A 21,155-nucleotide genomic window follows, 5' to 3' on the forward strand; every position below is an offset into this window, starting at 1 on the left:
TGTAGATGACGCACAGTCACACTCGAGGTTCGGTTGCTGCATCCCCTGCAGTCTTCTCCAGCACAGGAGTTGTTTTTTGGGGTTTTTTTTTTTGTTTGTTTTGTTTTGTTTTGTTTTTTTCTGGCCAGTAGGTCACTCCACATGTGTGTCTACAACTGAGTAGAGAGGGCGCAGGATTCACGGGCCGTGGAGCAACCTGAGCTGAGGCCGGTGGGCAAACGAGAGAGGAAGGGGCATTCCTTAGAGCACTGGTTTAGTTCCTCCTCGGGCTCAGGAGCGTGAGCTCTGCAGCTGCCTGTGTTGGGGCTTAGGCCCTCAGAGCGCCCTTTCTCTGAGGTGGCCACTCTACCCTTTCCCCCAGGGCTTTGGTTTTCTTTGACCTTTATTGATAAGTGGTTCTGTGCAAAAGGGCAGGCAGAGAGAAGCCTGGACGGACAGTTGGCAACACTGGTGAGAAAATCACCGCTCTCCTTAGAAGCACCCCCCCCCCCCCCCGCCGCCCCCAGGGCGTGGTTTCTCTGTGTAGCACTGCCTGTCTTGGAACTCACTCTGTAAGACCAGGCTGACCTAGATTCACCTGCCTCTACCTTCCAAGTTCTGGGATTAAAGGTGCGCAGCATATCTGTCTGGGGTCGGGTGGGGGGCCCTCCCCTCCTTTCTATACACAGTGAGAAAAACGGTTTCCAGCGATCAGCACAGTGGCCTTGGTCTATGCAGCTTATCCAAGATACAGAAAGAACCCTAGGAACAGGTGTGCACGTATTCACTGTGTGATCTGTGGATCTGGGACTGGAAGAGTGCCTGGCGCTAAGGAGCAGACAGAACAGACTGAGACAGGCCAGGCCTTAGTCACACAGCCCTACTCTGCCCCCACAGTGGCTGCCTTTACCATTATTTGGGCTGTGGGGACATCTCACAGAGGCAGGTCTGGATGGATTGTGCTGTGGTTATTGCTACTTACTGACCTTAGAGAGGGCGGCTAATGGTGAGTGTCTGGGCCTTCACCCACCACAGGCACATGAAGGACACAAGGCCATCCTAAGCCTCACAAGGACAGTAAAGACATCAGGGAAAAGAGGGAGTGTGTGTATTCAGGGTGGGGGATTGGCTTGTGCCCCTTAAGCCTGAAACAAGGCGGAGGAGGTCACTGGGGACCAAGAGGCTGGGAAGCTAACTTTAGGAGTGACCTCCTGGCAGCCTGTGTTATTCACACAAGTACAGAGTGTGCCAGGTACTCCTCTGAGGTGCTTTGTCACTGTAACAGTTCCAGGCAGTGTGGCTGTGCATCCTTACTTTACAAACAAGGAAACAGGAACAGATAGGGTGACGGCTTGGAGACCAAGCTCCAGCCTTTCCCTGAGCCCAGGGTTCTCCCAGAATCTGACCCCAGCTCAAGCAGCTGCAAAGGTTGTACTCTCCAGAAAGCTCTGAGGAGGCTGCTGCCTGAACTGTGAATTCTCTTCCATCCGTGCAGTGGGGATTGGATCCCACCTCAGGTGACATTCTCCTTGGAGGGAGGGAGGCATCCTGTGAGGCTTGGGGCTGAGCCTGGGGGAGGGCACACTGAGGGCTTGGTTAAAAAAAAAAAAAAAAAAAAATTCTGTCACAACCTTTAATCCCAGCAATTGGGAAGCAGAGGCAGGTGGATCTCTGAGTTCAAGGCCAGCCTCATCTACATAGTGAGTTTCAGGATGGCCCGGGCTACACAGTGAGACCCTGTCTCAAAACCAAAATAGTCCAAAACCTTTGCCTCATGGTGTGGATGGGACTCAACCCTTTTCCAAGTGAGGAAACCAAGACTCAGAGTGTACTCCATCCCTGGGACTGTTGCTCCCCTCAAGTGCACCTGCTTGGCTAGTTTACCCTACAGCTCCCCCAGCACATAGCTGTCCAGACCCTGGCTGAAAAACCAACCTCCGTGGGTGATTAAGTGTTCATTCCCCAGTGAGTGGCCGTCCGCTTAGCCATGTGGAGATGTGCTGGGCTCTGAGGCCATTTCCATCCTACTCCTTTCACCTGACCTTCCTCTCCACAGGGAACTTCTAACGGATTGGGATCTATAGATGACATCGAAACAGGTACTGTCACAGCTGTGGAGAGTGGGACACCTGAGGGGCTCCCTTGAGGCAGGACAGGAAGTACACTTGCCCTCTCTTTAGAAGCAGGTCAAACGTTTCCTCAGCTTGTCCCTGCCCTTCACCCATGCGCGCCCTGCTGGGCACCATGCTTCAGAGCCCTCACTTCCTCTCCTCTGTTCGTAGGCTTCCAGGTTAAATGTAGTAAGTGCTTGAAGAAGGCTCTGCTCGCCCCAGGGACAGGGGACATTAGTGGATATTTGAGCACAGTCAGGGCAGTCAGGAACCCCCAGCTCCAGCCTGCCTTTCTTCCTGGACTACCTCTGAGCCACCACCAGTGGGGCAGAAAACAGAAAAACTAGGTCCCCGAGGAGCAGGGGAAAAGGGGAGGTGTTGGCTTAGTGATTGGGCAGCACTCCCACCACAGCCACTGAGCGCATCCCCTCCACAGACTGCTACGTGGACCCGCGAGGCTCCCCGGCTCTGCTCCCCTCCACTCCCACAATGCCCCTCTTCCCTCATGTTCTGGACCTACTGGCCCCCCTGGATGGCAGCAGCAGTACGCTTCCTGGCACCGAGGGCCTGGATGACTTCTCAGATGGGGATGTGTTTGGTCCAGAGCTGGACACCCTCCTGGACTCTCTGGTGAGCCATGCTGCCCTGCCGACTTCTTGTGCCTTTCACCTAGAACCCCACAGTCCCATGAAGAGGGGTGGGGAGGGACCCCACCTTCACACCACAGTTAGGGAAATAGAGGGCTTTGGGCGGGTCTTCCGGAGTCTTCAGAACAGACCCCAGGGGGGATTGAGCAGAGCCGAGGTTCCTCTTCAGGAGGACTTAAGGCCAGGCTGTGGAGGAGTAAGCGGTTCCTGGAGTGCCACACCCACGGGGTCGGATGGTCACGTTCTCTTCTGACCCCTGGCTCTGTCCCCACTTTGCAGTCTCTGGTCCAGGGTGGCCTGCCTGGCAGTGGTATGCCTAGTGAGCTGCCTCAGCTGATCCCTGTGTTTCCTGGTGGGACCCCACTGTTGCCACCTGTGGTGGGTGGCTCCGTCCCTGTGTCCAGCCCACTGCCTCCTGCCTCCTTTGGCCTTGTCATGGACCCCTGCAGGAAGCTGCCTGCTTCTGTGCTGGACGCCCTTGACTCTCCAGGGCCCACGCTGGACCCCCTGGATCTGTTACCGTACTCTGAGGCCCGGCTAGATGCCCTTGACAGCTTTGGGTCAGCGTGCGGCTCCCTGGACAAGCCTGACCCCTTCACAGGTAAGAACGTGGTGGGTACACTGTCCCCCTGCTCCCTTGACAGTGCTGCTCTGTCTCTGATCCTCACAGCACATGTCCTTGTCCCTGTCACAGCCCAGTGTAGCACATACTGTCTTATCTCTGCTGTGTTCAGCACCGCTGGAGCCTGAGCCCTGGGCTGAGTGTCTCATTCCAGATCAAACAGTAGAGCTATGTTAGTGGTTCCGTCTGGTGCTCTGCCCAGCCCTCTAGACTGCAGTCCTATGGAGATGATCCTGATGCAAGGACAGAGTGCGAAGCTCCCTTTTCTGGGCTGGGGCCAGGGGCACTGGAAATTGACCAGGCCTTGATAAGGTTGGCTTTTGGAGGCCAGAGATTGTCTAAGACACTCCAGACCCATGGGATGACAAGGATAAAGAGGAGCCAAGCATAGCATCTGTATGGCAGAGGATCAGGGTCTGCCCGGTAGCCAGAGCAGGGGCTCCTAGGGGAATGTGGGTGAGGCATGGTCTCACTGTGAGCCAAGCGACACATTTGGACTTTCTCCCATGGGCAGCAGGAAGCCTCAGAAGGCATAAGCAAGGGTGGACATGTTGGAGCCTTTTTGCTACAGGGTTATGACCATGAAAGTAGGAGGGTAGACCCATAGAGCGTCTCTGAGGTGGAGATTACAGGGGCATCCCAGAAAGGCCCCTGGTGCCCTCTGTGCAAGGGCTCCTGACTCTCGTGCCGTCTCCTTTCCTAGAAGAGACCAGCTCACAGGACCATCGTCCCCCAAGCAGTACTCAGAAGCCAGCCCCCTCGGTGAGTACCTCAAGTGGGGCTCTCAGACCAGACCTCTTACTCATCCTGGGGTTATGAGCTCCACATTGGGGGTAAGGTGAGCTTTGCCTTGGTGAAATGCTGCATTGTTCAAGGGGGCACCCTCAGAATGGACTAGCCCCAGATGATCTCCAGCCTGGTTCCATTGCCCTGTGCTGGAGAGCACACAGGGTACAGCTCAGCAGCCGAAAGCAATGCTATGTCTCTGGCTCATCTCAGCCTGCTCCAGGTTCAAAAGAGCACTGGCCCTTGAGTGAGCAGCGCACATGCTGACTTCAACTTACATGCTAGCTGTGTGGGCCCTAGGAAGTCATTGGCTCTCCCTGGGTCTTTTCTCCTGTCTGTTGATGTCTGTGACACTGCAGAGAGAGCATAGGCAGAACCCTTAAGCAGACCTACTGCCATGTCTCTTACTTTAATGGTGACCTTTAATTCAGTCAGAAGCCGTGACGGCTTCTACTCATTATGCCCCGTTAGCACAGGGGCTTCTAGGGCTGGTCCTGGTGTTTTGGGGTCCTAGGCTATTGTTCTGATATGGGGTAGGCAGATTGGAGGAGGGGGTCAAAAACCATACCTATTCCCACTGCATATGTGGCCCTGGCGGTCCCAGGTACCACTCGGGGCCCATATGGCCAACATCCTCCCATTATAGCCGGAGCCCTCCATGCCCAACACGGCCTTGCTCATCAAGAACCCTCTGGCAGCTACCCATGAGTTCAAGCAGGCCTGCCAGCTGTGCTACCCCAAAACAGGTAACCACATATGTATACGGAGGCACCCCTCAGCCCTGGAGACTCTGGGGATCTCAGGAGTGTATCAATGGGAGATTCACAAAGGAAGATAAGGAAGGGTGGGCCCTGACTGGGACCTGTCCTCGGCAAAGTGCTGTCTTCGCCACGCTACAGACACTGAGATGGGCTGTGGTGGGTTCCTTGGAGGGCTTCCCGAATCCTCTCTTCCCCAGAGAGCGCATCCCTGGGGAGGCACAACGAGGGCTGCGAGACCCAGGTGAGGGCATGTGGGTTTCCCTGGAATTGCATCCCTGTGTGCCCTGCCCACAGGCCCCAGGGCTGGTGACTATACCTACCGTGAGGGCCTTGAACACAAGTGCAAAAGAGATGTTCTCCTCGGCCGACTCCGGAGCTCTGAGGATCAGATCTGGAAGCGCATCCGGCCCCGGCCCACCAAAACCAGCTTTGTGGGTTCCTACTACCTGTGCAAAGGTGGGTGGACCATAGTGGGGCTGGTGTCCAGCCACGTCTAGTTCCTTCCAGGCCTACAGGAGAGTGACCATAGGCGAGGTGAGAGACCTCAAATAAAGCTGAGTGAGTCCCAGCCAGGTGTGGTGGCACACGCCTTTAATCCCAGCACTTGGAAGGCAGAGGCAGGTGGGTCAGTGTGAGTTTGAGGCCAGCCTGGTCTACAAAGAGAGTCCAGGATAGCCAAGACTACACAGAGAAACCTTGTCTCAAAAAACAAAAGCAAAGCAAAACAAACAAACAAAGCTGAGTCCCACATGAATGCATGCATCTCCCCTCTTGACCTTGTCCAAAGACAGAGGTCATTCAGGATATTCTGTTCAGCTGGAGCCATGTGGTGGCCTGTACCATCGTGTGTAAGAGTCCCACAGCCCATCAACAGCCAGGCTCATAGCCTGTAGGATTCCAAAAGGGATGGGAAGAGTCCGCAGAGAGCACAGAAGAAAGAAAGGCTCGTAGGTACCAGCTGTTGTTAATGATTACATTATTTTCCTTGTTCTCACTCTGGCTCGTAGGAATTTGGTCAGTATCAAGCGGGCTTCATTGGCTTTCTTCAGTTTTCCCAAACAGTCATGAGCTTAAACACATCTGTACTTCAGCTCTTTCCTACACTGACCCCAAAAAACATGTCCATACAGCCCTTTTGTATCCCACAGCAAACAAGCATCCACCTCAGAGCCTGCCTTTCTCTGCCCCTGTTCTCTCACCCAGCTCATGGCGGGCGACCTCATACACAGGCCTTCCAGACCATCAGGCTCCTCCCTGAAGCCCTGCCCATAGCTGGTGGGATAAAGGCCAGTGCATGTCCACATGCACATCCCGACCCTAACCGGTCCTCAAGCACAATCACTGTCCTCCATGTGTACCCTCACCCCCAGCCCCCGCCATGGAAGCCACTTCCCTACCCCTCTGCAACTGAGGATGTAACCTGAGTCTCCAGATCTGTGGCCCACGTTCCTGATCCTAATCATGCGGTTATTCCCTCTTGGGGGAATGATCCTAAAAAACCACTCCTCTTTATCCAGATCTGTGTATTCTACAAAGAAAGGCCTTTGAACAGTTTGTCTTGCTTTACCTGCACAGACCCTGGGGACCGGGCTAGGAATGGGGGTGGCGCTGGAAGGTGTTGAGCCTTCCATACCAGGGCCTGGTGTTTGGGAAAGCATCCCTCTGGGAGATCAGCAGCCACCAGTGCACTGTCCTGGTAGGTAAGAGTCCTGTTGCCCGCAGTGAGTTCGTGGGGTGCCGTGGGCTGCCTTCCCCAGCTGCAGAACGTGTATACGGTTGCTCTTTGCAGACATGATTAACAAGCAAGACTGTAAGTACGGGGACAGCTGCACCTTTGCCTACCATCAGGAGGAAATCGACGTGTGGACAGAGGAACGGAAAGGCACCCTCAACCGGGACCTGCTCTTCGACCCTCTAGGGGGTGTCAAGCGTGGCAGCCTCACCATTGCCAAGCTCCTCAAGGAGCACCAGGGCATCTTCACCTTCCTCTGTGAGGTACCCTCCTGCCCAACCATTTTACCAGTTTTCCACAGTCCCGGGCGTGCTGGGGCTGCCCTTCCGCACTGGCCGCTGTGGGAGCTGGGGGCCCTGGAAGCTGTGGGTGTGTGTGAGGTGTGGCCTGGGAATCACTAGCTCCAAGCAGAGTCAGGAAGTTAGGTCCTGGGGATCCTTTGGAGCCCGGCTCCTGTCTGGCTTCTATTTTACAAAGGTGAAAACCGAGGCCAGGAGCAAACAGTAAGCACCCATCTGTTCTTCCCTGGGAACCCATAATGTGCCAGGATTCAGATCCTTATCCATACTTTCTGGGTGGCTGCAGCACACAGTTCACTGGAGGTGCTGGGCGTTGAGGTGAAGCAGAGCCTGGGGCCATATGGCCACGTCAACCTGAGCTCCAAGCCCCAAAACCCAGGCCTACCTCTCAGTACCAGTCACTATGGGTGCTCCTTAGGGGCAAGCTTCCTGGGCACAGGCACACCTAGACTTTTGTCCAGTGTTGTCCCCCAACCCTGTATCATGAGTATGGTGAATTTAGCCCAACTCAGCTGTCTAGAGTAAGGTGTCTATGGCCAGCTTTTTCACATCTTCTGTCCTAGCCTGGCTGTGCCTGCTCCGCTTCCTGCCTGTGGCCCAGCTATGCCATCCCACAGTGTCCTTCCAAGTTTCTTTCCTTTTTTTCTAGGCTAGTTGTGATTCTAGCAGCTCCGTTGAGCTTCCACAGTGTTGGGTTGTTTTGTTTGTTTGTTTGTTTTGTTAAAGATTTATTATGTATATGATGTTCTGCCTGCATGTGCACCTGCTCACCAGAAGAGGGCACCAGATCTTATTACAGATGGTTGTGAGCCACCATGTGGTTGCTGGGAATTGAACTCAGGACCTTTGGAAGAGCAGCCAGAGCTCTTTTTTTTTCTTTTTTCTTTTTTCTTTTTTCTTTTTTCTTTTTTCTTTTTTCCAGAGAGCTCTTAACCTCTGAGCCATCTCTCCAGCCCCGTTTTTTGAGAAGGTGTTAAGACAGGGAGGGTCTCACTATTTAGTACTGGCTGGCCTGAAATTTGCTATGTAGACTAGGTTGGCATTGAATTCAGAGAGTTCACCTGTCTTTGCTTCAGAGCACTGGGATTAAAGGTATACACTGCTGTGATCACTAGCTTTTTTTATTTTTAGACAGGGTTTCTCTGTGTAGCTCTGGCTGTCCTGTAACGAGGCTGGCCTTGAACTCATAGAGATTCACCTGCCTCTGCCTTACCCATTCTTGAGAGTACATGTGGCCCGGTAGCTTTTTGAAGGTGGGAAGAGTGTCATGTTAGTCTTTGAGGAAAAAGGGCTGGGGGTTTTCTGGGGCCCAGCCCCACCCCAATCTGCTGACCTTTAGAGTAGATGAACTGGGCTGGAGAGATGGCTCAGTGGTTAAGAGCACTGCCTGTTCTTCCAAAGGACCTGGGTTCAATTCCCAGCACCCACATGGCAGCTCACAACTGTCTATAACTCCAAGATCTGATACCCTCACACCAACGCACGTAAATTAAAATTAAATAAAAATGTTTTTAAAAAATTAGAGTAGATGAACTTGTGCTGCCCTCCCTTGCCAAGTGTGCTGGCTTGGCAATCGTGGCTAATGCCATAAGACAGGGCCTCTTAAGCTCACTCATCTCTGTTTTGACCCGAGCACCAGACCTGTGGGATAAACCAGGTTAAGTGTCCACAGTTTACAGTTGAGAAAAAGAAGGCCCGGGGGCATGGAGTAACTCCTGCCACAGGCACTGGAGTTCTGTGATCAGAGAGATGAGGAAGGGAAAGCTAAGGCACGGGTCATCTATGGGCCAGAGACATGGTATTCAGAGCCCAGGTTCTCTTCCACACCCCCTCTACCTAGGGCAGGGCTTTTCCCAGGTGGCCTTGTGGGGTTCTAGCCTGTCCCCCCAGGTGGCCATGTGGGGTTCTGGCCCATCCCCCCCAGGTGGCCATGTGAGGTTCTAGCCTGTCCCTTCCCCAGGTGGCCATGTGGGGTTCTAGCCCATCCCTGCCCAGGTGGCCTTGTGAAGGTCCCAGCCCATCTCCTCTCTGGACAGATCTGCTTCGACAGTAAGCCCCGGATCATCAGCAAAGGCACCAAGGACTCTCCGTCTGTCTGCTCCAACCTGGCTGCCAAGCACAGCTTCTACAACAACAAGTGAGCCCTGCAGCTGGGCGGTGGGCTAGACAAGGGTGGAGAGGTCCCTTAGGGCAGCTTGTCAGATGAAGAAAGGCCAAAAAGGGACCAAGAACGGTGAGACATCCACCTATGAAGGACAGGGACCACTTTTGTTGAACACTTACTGTCTTCCGGTTATTGTCTTGGGTATTTAGTGGTCTCAGCAGCCCTCTGGGGAAGGAGTTATAGTTTCCCTTGTACCAGCACCTTCTGTTGTCATGGTTTCATGGGAGGTGCTGGGCCAGGAGGACACCATCGCCTTGGACCATTCTAGTTCTCTGTTCTGCCCCATCCTTAGTGTCGGAGTCAGGTCCTAGAGTTACACAGCCCTGGGTCGATATCCTAGCCTAGCTAGGGCCGATTGTAGGTTGGCGCACTAGCCAATGCAGCCTCTCCGATAGTAGTGACCCATGCCCGCCCAAACCCCAAACCCTGAGCCCCACCCCATGTATAAGGCCTGCTCGGGGCACTGAGCTGGAATTGTCCCTTCTAGTCACGGGCCCTCCCTTCTCCCAACCTGGCCATGGGTCGGCTCTGACACCAGTCACTGTGGATAGTTGTCAACTGAGCTGGCCCCAGAGGTCTGTGATGGGTCACAAGTAAAACAGAGCTGGGACTGAGGTCTTGAGTGTAGGGTGCCTTACTGCCTCTGCCGTCCACATTCTGAGACGGGCTAACAGGACAGGAAGTGTTCAGGAGAAGGCTCTCCCCTCAGACTTGCTTGGCCCTGGAAAGGTGGCTCCACTGCAAAGATGGAGGGCAGAGGGTGGTGGGGACTGTCAATGTCACGCATGCCCCATATGCCCACCAGGTGCCTGGTGCACATCGTCCGCTCCACCTCTCTCAAGTACTCCAAGATCCGTCAGTTCCAGGAGCACTTCCAGTTTGACGTGTGCCGCCACGAGGTGCGCTATGGTTGCCTGCGCGAGGACAGCTGCCACTTCGCCCATAGTTTCATTGAGCTCAAGGTCTGGCTGCTGCAGCAGTACTCAGGTGAGGGGCAGGCAGAACAGGCGAGGTAGGCTTGGAATTGGCTGGGAGTGAAACAGGCCAGGGCCTGAAGACCAACGAACGCCATCTCAGGTGAGGTCAGAAACAGGTGGCTCCTGGGAGCTTCCTGGAGGAGTTTGTGACCATGGATGTCACAGAGGAGACAGATCTCTGCTCACAGGGTGCTGTTAGGTCCAGAATCTGGGTCTCTCCGTGTTCAGACCCTGCTTAGGGACCACGCCAAGATAAAAATGGGAAAGCAAGACTGAGAGAGGCTCAGCCTGGTAGACTCAGGCCCGAGCCCTAACCCTGCCCTAGCAACTCCACCTGCTGTCTGGGTAATGGCCAATAAGGTGTCTTTCCATGAGCTGCCTCCTGCTCAGCAAGTGGATTTGCAGCTAGTCACACAGTCATCCATCCACTGCTTCCCTGAGCATCCTCTCTGGGTCAAGGCATCCAGCCTTGAACTCAGCAAGGCCCTCGCTCTTGAGGACTTAGTGGAGCAAGTCAGGCAGTACACAAGCAAGAAGTAAATCCTAGGTCCCATCTGACCTGGGATGCGTACTCTTCTCTGCTGCCTATGGTAATTTTATCAGCATTATTTGGTGCCAGGGTAAGATACCGAACATATGGCAGTCAGTGTCCACTCAGAGTCAACAGTATTTTAACGTTCGTTGTGCATCCCTGGTGTGTGAAAGCACAGCAATGGGAGAGGGACCCAGAAGGACATTGCCAGCCAGGTGGGGAGAACTGGGCTGTCTAGGGAGGGGCAGGGAATGGTCCAGGCAGCGAAGGACTTGAGGCACATTATTTCTGAGGGTAAAGCAGTGGTGGAGTCGTCAGGGCTCCCAGGGTGTGAGAGTCTCTTGGCCTTAAGTAGAAAAAATCATCCCTTGCCGCATAGTGATGTTTTAGTCAGTCATGGGCCAAAGAACAGTCATCTAATGATATTAGAATGTGGCTGAAGTGTGCAATGAATTAATAATAATAAGTGGAAGAGCTCTGCTGCTTGTCCCTGGATTTCTACACTGTACCTGTACTGTTAGTGCATATTCCTATTTTAAGTTAAAAAAAAATTAAAATGCTGACTGTGTAGCCAAGGAATGACTCGGAAGATAAAGGTTCTTGCCACCAGGTGTGACCTGAGTGCAGTCCCCGGAGCCCACATGGTAGAGAAAGAAAACGAACTCCTCCGAGTTGTTCTCTGACTTCCACACACCTGCCTGTGCCACATATACACAAAATAAGCAAACACAGTGAGAAAATCATTTTTGAAAGCCCGCCCTGTGATGCTGGCAGCAACGTTATCCCTCTGTTGGCAGCATCTTAAAATCCTGTGCATCTCAGAACAATAGTTATGACGTGTGCTGCAGTTGGCCTTATTCTGCATCTGCTGTGTGATGCCAGGAGGAGCTTTAGGTGAAATGGAGTTTCAGAGTCTAATCAGCAGTTTCCCAGCCGTGCTGGCTGCTGGGTGGACACAGGAACAAGGCCCTGGGGACAATGTAGCTCACACCAGGTGCTGGTAGTAGAGGTGGCAGGACTTACCGATGGGCCACATGTAAAGTATCAAACACAAGGTTTGTTTGCTCAAGGTCAAGGCTGAGGTCAGGGTGCCTAGTAGAATAGGGTTCCATGAGAAGAGGGTGTGGAGGACGAGCATGTTTGGGGGGCTGATATCAGGGTTCTGTGTGGGATGTGGGTTCTAAACTGTCTCTTGAACTTCAAGTAGAGATGTTGAGTGGGCCGCCAAATGTGGCAGGAGATGTGGGCTGTGGATCTGCATTTGGGGATACCCTCAAGAATGTGATGTCAGCCGGGCGGTGATGGTGCACGCCTTTAATCCCAGCACTTGAGAGGCAGAGGCAGGCGAATCGTTGTAAGTTCGAGGCCAGCCTGGTCTACAAAGTTAGTCCAGGACAGCCAAGGCTACACAGAGAAACCTTGTCTCAAAAAACCAAAAACCAAACCAAAACAAAAAAAAAATCTAATGTCAGGTGCGGTCTGTGGCCTCAGTAAGCAATGAATGGAGAGTGACCACAGCAGAGCAACAGCCACAGACCAACCAGACAGCAGGTTACAGGAGGCAGTAGAAAGAGAAGAGCTGCAGGCAGGGAGGCTGCAGGAAGACTGCTAGCTGGACCTGGAAGGCAGTAAGGGTCTGATTGGTACTTTGGGGTTATTGTGCTGGGACATTTGCCCTTTGGGTGCTGGCAGTGAAGACCCATGTACCCAGACCTTGGTGAACCCTAAAGACCAGTGGCCTTGGGGCTGCCCAGCAGGAGAAAGGCAGGAGCTGTAGAGATGGAACTCTGGCTTGGGAGTCAGGGAGCTTTCTTCCTGTGTTACAGAGGGACAAACAGGCCCAGAGAGGACAAGGACATTCCGAGTGTCCTGAGTCCCGAGTGGGACTCCTCAGCTTGGGCCTCATCCCAGCATCCCATGGGTACTGTGTCTCATCCTTTGCCAAGCCCCATATTTTCTTCCACGCTCCGCAGGCATGACCCACGAAGACATCGTTCAGGAATCCAAGAAATACTGGCAACAGATGGAAGCCCATGCAGGGAAGGCTAGCAGCAGCTTGGTAAGGCCTGGGATTGGCACGGGGGTGAGGGTGGGCACCACAAGAACTGTCCGTTTCCTTTTACTGAGACATATGATCCAGCAAGTTGCACTCTTTGCTGTATTCCTACAGTTCACATTTTACTACTTGCTTCATTATCAGTGTGTGGGTGTGGGTATGTGTACATGTCTTTTCCTATGTGCAGCTGTATGTTTTCACATACATATTTATACATAAATATGCACAGTATTTTTGGAGTGTTCTGTTTTGAACTATATGGGAGTGAGCTGCAGACAGCTATCTCCTCCCCTTTGACTACTTTTTAAAGGGCACTCTTGGGCTAGAGAGATCGTTCAGCAGTTAAGAGCAGTGGCTGCTCTTCCAAAGGACCAACGTTTGATTACCAGCACCCACATGGTTGCTCACAATGTCTCTAACTCTAATCCTGGGGAATCTAGTACCCTCTTCTGGCCTCTGTGGGTACTACACACATGGCACACAGACAAAACACCCATTCACAACAAAACAATCCTTTTTGGGCTGGAGAGATGGCTCAGAGGTTAAGAACATTGTCTGTTCTTCTAAAGGTCCTGAGTTCTATTCCCAACAGCCACATGGTGGCTCACAACCATCTATAGTGAGATCTGGTGCCCTCTTCTGACATGCAGGCACACATGCGGGCAGAATACTTACTGTACAAATAATAAATAAATATTAAAAAAACAAAAAAAAATCCTTTTTTTTTTTTTGTAATGAGGGTACTTTTATATAGCCACAGTACCCACGTTAACACTGGAAAATTAATAGAACACTACCATTCACATTCTGTGACTTGTCCTCTAAATTCTAGGTGACACGTGGTTCCATTGGCATGTCTCTTTCATCCCTTTTAATTTAAAATGGCTCCTTCATAGGTTTTTGTGTCTAACATTTTTGAAGCCTCTGGTTTTACAGATAATCCCTACTGGTGGGTTTACCGTGCCTGTTTCCTCCTGCTATAGAGGCAAAGCCATGGGCTGAGCTTACACATAAAGAGGCACGTTATCCCATTAGTGGTGACCGTGACAGCATGACTGAGGTACTTCTACTGTAAAGTTCCTGCACTAGAACGTTCTTTTTTCCTCTATGTAATTAATAAGGCCTTCCTGGACCGACAGGGTGTGATGGCACATGCCTATCATCCCAGCACTTGGAAAGTGAGGCAGGAGGATTGGGAATTGAAGGCCAGCCTACACTGCTTAATGAGTTCGAAGCTAGCTTGAGCTATATGTCAAACTATCTCACCTGCCACCTCGCCCCTCAAAAAAAGCCTCCAGGGAGATGGCTTGAGTCTATGTGAATGTCTTTGTAGGCTTAGAGTGGTAGCCACGGATTATGTTGTCGCCTCTCTCCTGCTCATCACTGTGGTCTGACTCTATAAGCCGTAGTGTTGGAGATTTGCCTCTGACATGGTACTGAGTGTGTGCTGCACCTATGCCATTCCTACCACCCAGGCTCCCTTAGACTCATCATAAAACCCTGCCCACCATTCCACCGTGGGTGTGAGGTTTACAGGAGGCCCCAGCATCTGCATGCTGAGGCCCTACTGTGTGTTAGACCCTGCCCACACCACCTTGGGCTTCAAGATCACTAACTGTAGATGACAAGGAGACACTGTCTTAAGTACAAGAGGAGCCAGTGAGTAAACTACTGTGTAGCATGCTCATGAGGGACAACCCTGTCTCCCAGGCCAGACCAGGCCAACTTGAGGGAAACCTGGGCTTCTGGACTCCTTATGGGGCCAGATGGAGTAGGAGTTGAGGGAGGATCCAAGCTGAGGAGAGGAGCCATTAGGGTTACTTGCTCCCAGGGCCTTCCCTTTCTAGCCTTGTTCTCCCCCCCCCCCCCCGCCCCATCTCTCCCTCGTTCTCATTTTCATTTCTTTGAGATGGGTCTTGCTACACAGTCTGAGTTGGCCTTGAACTCAGGACCCAGTAGCCTCAGCCTCAAGTGTGGAGCCTACAGACATGCAGTACTATACTCAGCTGCCCGTTTTTCTTTCTCTTCCTGTCTCTCTGCTTCCCTCTCATTCTTTTTGCTTCTGGCCGGGACCCCAGCAGGGATGCTGTAAGGGGCTCAGGTGGGTCCCTGTCAGTAATCTTCTAAAAAGAGCACTGAGTCCTGGTCCCCTCCATCACCTCCCACATGCTCCTCCTCCTGACCAGTGGTCTTCCCAGGGACACCCAGGGCCAAGACCCCAACCCCTTCCCACCCAGGCCTGGCTCAGGAACAGGACACCTGTGCCAGGCTCGACTGGCCCAGGCGTGGGACTTCTGCCTGTTTACCACCTAGAGAGTAAAGTCAGTGAAGCCAGGGCCTGCCAGGGCAGATGCTGCTTGGGCCCAGCGCCTCTGGCTTCCCATGCTGTCCCTTGAAGTACTAAAGCTCTTCCTGTGAGAGAGTGAGGAACTGCTCCCAGCTGTCTCTAAGTCAGATGGGAAGGATCCCTGCACTGGGCAGTGCTAGTCACTGTTGGCAGGGAGGGGGTTAGCAGGAGACACACGCACCTGGTAGCCAGGAGGAACCAAGAGCTTCCGAGACAAGCAGTGCCACACCCAACGCCCATGGGCAGATGGGGAGGAAGACAGCCGCAAGTTAGCCAAGGTCACCTCCCACTCCCCCTCTCTGTCCTGGGCACAGAAGAGCAGCTCTCCTGCCTACAAAATAAAGGCCAAAGATAAGAATGGTGTGTGGGAAAGGAGCCCAAGAGACTAGCTGAGCAGCGCCCTGGGGGAGGGTCTCGTAGCCAAGGCTGGCTGGCTTGCTGGCCAAGGCCAACTTTTCACCTTTGAACTCCTGCTCTCTACAGATGGAGCCCTCCAAACTGGTTGGTTACACAGGTAGTTTAACCACTGAGGGTGGCAGCTTTGTCACAGGAGAGCTCCAGGAGGGCCACTGCAGCCTGAGCTGAGTGTGTGTGTGTCATACGCACACACACATGTGCAAGTGAGCACACCTATAATTGAAGGCCATAGGAGGTACCAGGTATCCTCCATCACTCTGCCTTTTCTCCTTTGGATGGGAAGTCTCTTGCACTTTCTGGCTAGGCTAGTCCCAGAAAATTCCTGTGTCTGCCTCACGAAGTGCAGACACCCACATTTTACATCTGTGCTGGTATCCACAATGTGGTCTCCGTGCTTAAGCAGCAAGCGCTGTGCCTGCTGAGCCAGCTCTCCAGCCCTTGAGCTGAATTACAGGAAGACTAGAGGCAGGGCATTCCCGGTAGAGAACAGCATGATGTGCCCTAGGACAGCCTGTTGCACTTTCTGCACTTTAGGCTCGTTTTCACCTGGGTAGTTTTTATGCGGCACAGGTATGTAGGTAGGTAAGATGGGTATATAAATCAACATTTTTGTTGTTTGGAGATAGGTTCTCATTATGTAGCCCAAGATTTCCTAAGACGCACTTTGTAGCCCGTGCTGGTCTCTTGTAGCAATCCTCCTGCCTCACCTTGCTAAGTGATAGGATTATCAGCTACCACACCTGGCTATAAATCAAACATCTGCTAGTGATCGGTCATAAAGAAATTTTTTAAAAAATTCTTTGGTATATGTATAATTTTTATTGTTTATTAAACTGAAAGAGAATGTTAGTGAGATAAATGAGATTAAGAATTAAGTTTTGGCTGAATAGTTGAAACTACAAGATGTAGAAAGTACAAAATGGCAGAAATATGTCCAGAACTGTGTTGGAAATGCAATATTAACCCCACACCAAATTCACTTAATAATTCTTAAAAATCACAAATGAGGGCTGGAAACTCAAATGACCTGGCCATTAAGAGCACCTGCTGAGCCAGGTGTAGTGGCACATGCCTTGAGTCCTAGCACTCACAAGATAGAGGCAGTGAATCTCTGAGTTTGAGGCCAGCCTGGTTTACAGAGCGAGTTCCAAGACAGGCAAAGCTACACAGAGAAACCTTGTATTGAAAAATCAACAACAGGAGCTGGAGAGATGGCTCAGAGGTTAAGGGCACCACCTGCCCTCCCGAGGTCCGGAGTTCAATTCCCAGCAACTGCATGGTGGCTCACAACCATCTATAATGAGATCTGGTGCCCTCTTCTGGTCTGCGGGTATATATGTAGGCAGAGCACTGTATACATAATAATAAATAAAAAAATTTTTTTTAAGATTTATTTATTACATATACAGTGTTCTGCCTGCTTGTACACCTGCACACCAGAAGAGGGCACCAGATCTCATGATAGATGGTTATGAGCCACCATGTAGTTGCTGGGAATTGAACTCAGGATCTCTGGAAGAGCAGACGGTGCTCTTAACCGCTGAGCCATCTCTCCAGCCCGATAAATCTTTTTTAAAAAAAATAAAAAAATAAATCTTTAGGGCTGGAGAGATAGCTCAGTGGTTAAGAGTACTGCCTGCTCTTGCAAAGGACCCGGGTTCAATTCCCAGCACCCACATGGCAGCTCACAACTGTCTGTAATTCTAAGATCTGACACCCTCACACCAATGCACATAAGTTAAAAATTAAATAAAATATTTTAAAAATAAATGAATAAATAAATCTTTAGCTGGGTATGGTGGCGTATGCCTTTAATCCCAGCACTCAGGAGGCAGAGGCAGGCGGATTGCTATGAGTTTGAGGTCAGCCTGGTCTACAAAGTGAGTCCAGGATAGCCAAGGCTACACAGAGAAACTCTGTCTTGAAAAAATCAAAACAAACAAAAATAATAATAAAATAAAACAAAATAAGGTAAAATTTTAAAAAGAGAAGCTATTCTATACAGCAGTTGCATAAACCAGGCCCCTAACAGAGTGAGGATAAGTGAGGACCAGATGGAGAGGGCAGAAGGACGGTTCAGGATCCCCTCTCCATATCTGGCTCCCCGAGTAAGTCATAGGGCACACAGCTGAGAGGTCACTGCCTGCCAGTAGAACTGTGCAGACGACTAGCTGATTTAAGACTTAGAGGTCATAGGACTCCCAGAGGCCTAAGACCTCGTGGCTGCTTCACCAACCCACCCCATCTTCCAATAGGGCACCCCAAGGACACATGGACCCAGCACCTTTGACTTGCAGATGAAGTTTGTGTGTGGTCAGTGCTGGAGGAATGGGCAGGTGGTGGAGCCCGACAAGGACCTCAAGTACTGCAGTGCCAAGGCCCGGCATTGGTGAGCAGGCCCGGGGCAGATGCATGGGCAAGATGGGGCAGTGCAGAGCACCGTAAGGGAGGGGGGCCAAGACTTGGGAGACCTGCGCTCTGAGGGAGGAAAGAAGGTCTCAAACCCCCGAGGCTTCCTCTCTGTCTCTCTCCAATGACTCCCGTCTCTGACCTACAGCTGGACCAAGGAGAGGCGGGTCCTTCTGGTGATGTCCAAGGCCAAGAGGAAATGGGTGTCGGTGAGGCCCCTGCCATCCATTCGAAACTTCCCACAGCAATATGACGTGAGCACTTATTGGGGAGGGGAGGCCCCAAAAGGCTTTGAACTGGCCAACACACTGATAATACAGCCCTGTGGGACTCAGCAGGCTTTCTTTTGCCCACCCACAGCTTTGCATCCATGCCCAGAATGGCCGCAAATGCCAGTATGTGGGGAACTGCTCCTTTGCACATAGCCCGGAGGAGAGGGACATGTGGACCTTCATGAAGGAGAACAAGAGTGAGTGGCAGCCTTGTCCTGTATCACCTCATTGCTAACACCTCCTGAATAGCTCCTGGGGTGCTCCCCCAGACTCTGGGCTTCCTGTGAGTGATGAGCCCCTCAGGCCTAGCAGCAGAGCCTAAGACGGTTTAGCCCCCAAGTCCAGCAGGGATCATGGGTAGGATGGATGGGGAAGCCTCCTCACCAAGCCCTCTGTCCTCTGTCCCCCACCCAGTCCTGGATATGCAGCAGACCTATGACATGTGGCTGAAGAAACACACCCCAGGGAAGCCGGGAGAAGGGACGCCCATTAGCTCTCGGGAGGGGGAGAAGCAGATCCAGATGCCCACGGACTATGCTGACATCATGGTAAGCCCTGCTTGCGTGCAGAGCCAGGGCCAGCTGGGAGCGTGGCCTGGAGGGGCAGTGGGGGGAGAGGGGTGGCATCAGTCACCCACAGGCCTGTGCCCCCAGATGGGCTACCACTGCTGGCTCTGCGGCAAGAACAGCAACAGCAAGAAGCAGTGGCAGCAGCACATCCAGTCTGAGAAGCACAAGGAGAAGGTCTTCACCTCCGACAGTGACGCCAGTGGCTGGGCCTACCGCTTCCCTATGGGCGAGTTCCGACTCTGTGACAGGTGCTGAGGGCAGCGTGATGGGAGCACGCAGGGGTGGGGGTGGGGGTGGGGCCCCGGAAAGTAGCAGGTGGGCCTGAGGACAGGAGTGTTGTGACCAGCTCCAGCTCCGGGAGTTGCTGTATCTTAGAGATGAGTTCAGTGCTGGTGGTGGGCGGGATGGAGGGGGCGGGCTCACACCAGTCCCTAGCCTTCCTTCACAGAGCTGACTGGGGAGAGGCCCATTTTAGGAAGGTTGAATGGCCCTAGGTGGAAAGGCATAGAGATCATGCAGTGAGCCTTCTGCCACCCACAGGCTCCAGAAGGGCCAGGCCTGCCCAGATGGGGACAAGTGTCGCTGTGCCCATGGACAAGCGGAACTCAACGAGTGGCTAGACCGGCGTGAGGTGCTGAAGCAAAAGCTTGCCAAGGCCCGCAAGGACATGCTTCTGTGTCCACGGGATGATGACTTCGGCAAATACAACTTCCTGCTGCAAGAGGATGGGGGCACCACCGGTGCCACCCCAGAAGCCCCCATTGCTGCAACTGCTACTGCTGCCACCACCACCACCACCACCACCACCACTGGGGAGTAAGGCCAGGTCTCAGCTGTGAGCAAAGTCCTGGGGTCGGGGGTGGGTTGGGAGCAGGGGGTCACCCAATCAGGCAGCCCCCAGACTCCTGTCCAACCGTTCCACCCCCGACACCCCAGGTGTGTGTATCCAGGTCATGTACTGCAGCCCCTCCCCAATTCTAGCTCTCCTGGTTGGGGGGGGAGGGGCATGGCCAGCTTCAGCCTACAGCTTTAAATTCTGTCTGCTCCTAAGGGGGATCCAAAGCTCAGGGCTGGGGAGCCTGGGGTCCCCACTTGAATCTGCAGCAGGAAGATTCTTTTCCCTCTCTACCTTCCCCTTCTCCCATTCCCTGGGGACAAAGCAGGACACAGCAGAGGGCAGGAGGCCCTGATTAGCTTAATAGCCGTGAGATGGAATTGGGAACACTGTGCTGGTCACTTAACATCTGGGGCCTCAGTTTCCTGCTCTGTGAAAGGGGTGAGGGCTAAGGCAGATGATATCTGAAGTTAGACTAAAGAGTCCAAGTGTTCCTAACAACCAGCCCTCTCCTTTGTGAGCCATGATTATAGCCTGTACCTCAGCCTTGGAGTCAACAGAAGCCTAAACCCTATTTTGCAGAAATGGAAACTGAGGTCCAGCAGGAGGAGTGATTTGCCCAGGGTCTCTAGCCCTCTGATTGGTGCACATCTGGGATGTAAACATTGGTCAAAAGACCCCACCTGTTAGCAACTGGAGCCCCTGGGTTCCTCAGCCCCATGCAACATCCCTGGGGCCTGGGGAAGGGCTGCTAAGACAGGAGCTGTTCTTGTTAGCACCCTGAGGGGGGATGTTGTTGGAGCACGCAGCAGTTTTTATCCCCAAGAGCTTTCATAGAGAAATGATAGAATTCAGGACACTGTGAGTTCAGGTTCTGTCCAAGGTACAAAGCATTCAGAGGGTCCTAGTGATACAAAGAGCAGGGAGGTTCCCTGGGTTCCATGGGCCACAGCCTCTCTTTCCTAGGGATCCTTTGTAGTCTTCTCCAAAAGACCTAAATATACTGTTACGAGCACCTATCCCAGCCCCACCCTATGCCCAACCCTGCCAGTCGCCTAGGACCCTTGCTGACGCCCAGCCCATGCGCCTACCTACCACGGCCTCTTCATGGTCTGAAGTCTGCATATACCTGTCATCCTGCTCCCCATGGGTAGACATAGCCTCCTCTGGCTCCCCAAGACATTCCAGAATTGCTCCACACCATTGGCACAAAAGTGGGGCTCCCCAGAAGGAACCAGAAACTAAGGCTATGGAAGAGTGAGAGAATGAACAGACACTCCTATTTTTCCTCCAGCCAAGGTTGCTAGTGCTCGAGAGTATTTTAATAGGCACCTGGGGCACAAAGGACCCATTTCTCATGTTGCCACTGCCCAGCCTTCTCCCAATAACCATGGCATGCACCTTTTCCTCTCCCCTGCCCCCTTTCCCTGCCCCCAGCAGCGTGGCTGGAGGGCAAGTGAGACCAAGGTGGGGGCCATGGCCATGAGTGTGGATGATACTTGTTCTCCTGACCTGTGGTGTTGCAGTCTGTCGTCACCAGCCTTGTTTTTAGTGTGTATATATGTCGCCCCTGTGATGCATATATACACAGGTATTAAATATATCGCTCTATATAATATTATATATGTGTGTGGTATCAA

At 52.6% G+C, this 21,155-nt stretch overlaps 1 protein-coding gene across 1 annotated transcript in view; it reads left to right on the forward strand.

Annotated features, from left to right (window-relative positions):
* Positions 1 to 19,515, forward strand: part of Zc3h7b (zinc finger CCCH-type containing 7B) — a 46,516-nt gene extending 27,001 nt beyond the window's left edge. Inside the window, exons 8-23 of the mRNA XM_051160044.1 lie at positions 2,036 to 2,078; positions 2,527 to 2,720; positions 3,017 to 3,338; positions 4,063 to 4,121; positions 4,792 to 4,891; positions 5,201 to 5,362; positions 6,696 to 6,901; positions 8,974 to 9,074; positions 9,907 to 10,088; positions 12,584 to 12,669; positions 17,686 to 17,819; positions 17,988 to 18,093; positions 18,200 to 18,308; positions 18,526 to 18,659; positions 18,765 to 18,928; positions 19,221 to 19,515. Of these exons, the coding sequence (XP_051016001.1) occupies positions 2,036 to 2,078; positions 2,527 to 2,720; positions 3,017 to 3,338; positions 4,063 to 4,121; positions 4,792 to 4,891; positions 5,201 to 5,362; positions 6,696 to 6,901; positions 8,974 to 9,074; positions 9,907 to 10,088; positions 12,584 to 12,669; positions 17,686 to 17,819; positions 17,988 to 18,093; positions 18,200 to 18,308; positions 18,526 to 18,659; positions 18,765 to 18,928; positions 19,221 to 19,500 (2,382 nt within the window). The 3' untranslated portion in view covers positions 19,501 to 19,515. The remainder of the gene's footprint in view (positions 1 to 2,035; positions 2,079 to 2,526; positions 2,721 to 3,016; positions 3,339 to 4,062; positions 4,122 to 4,791; positions 4,892 to 5,200; positions 5,363 to 6,695; positions 6,902 to 8,973; positions 9,075 to 9,906; positions 10,089 to 12,583; positions 12,670 to 17,685; positions 17,820 to 17,987; positions 18,094 to 18,199; positions 18,309 to 18,525; positions 18,660 to 18,764; positions 18,929 to 19,220) is intronic.
* The last annotated feature ends 1,640 nt before the right edge of the window (positions 19,516 to 21,155 follow it).

The sequence above is a fragment of the Acomys russatus genome, chromosome 17, assembly GCF_903995435.1.
Source record: "Acomys russatus chromosome 17, mAcoRus1.1, whole genome shotgun sequence".
Lineage (NCBI taxonomy): Eukaryota > Metazoa > Chordata > Mammalia > Rodentia > Muridae > Acomys > Acomys russatus.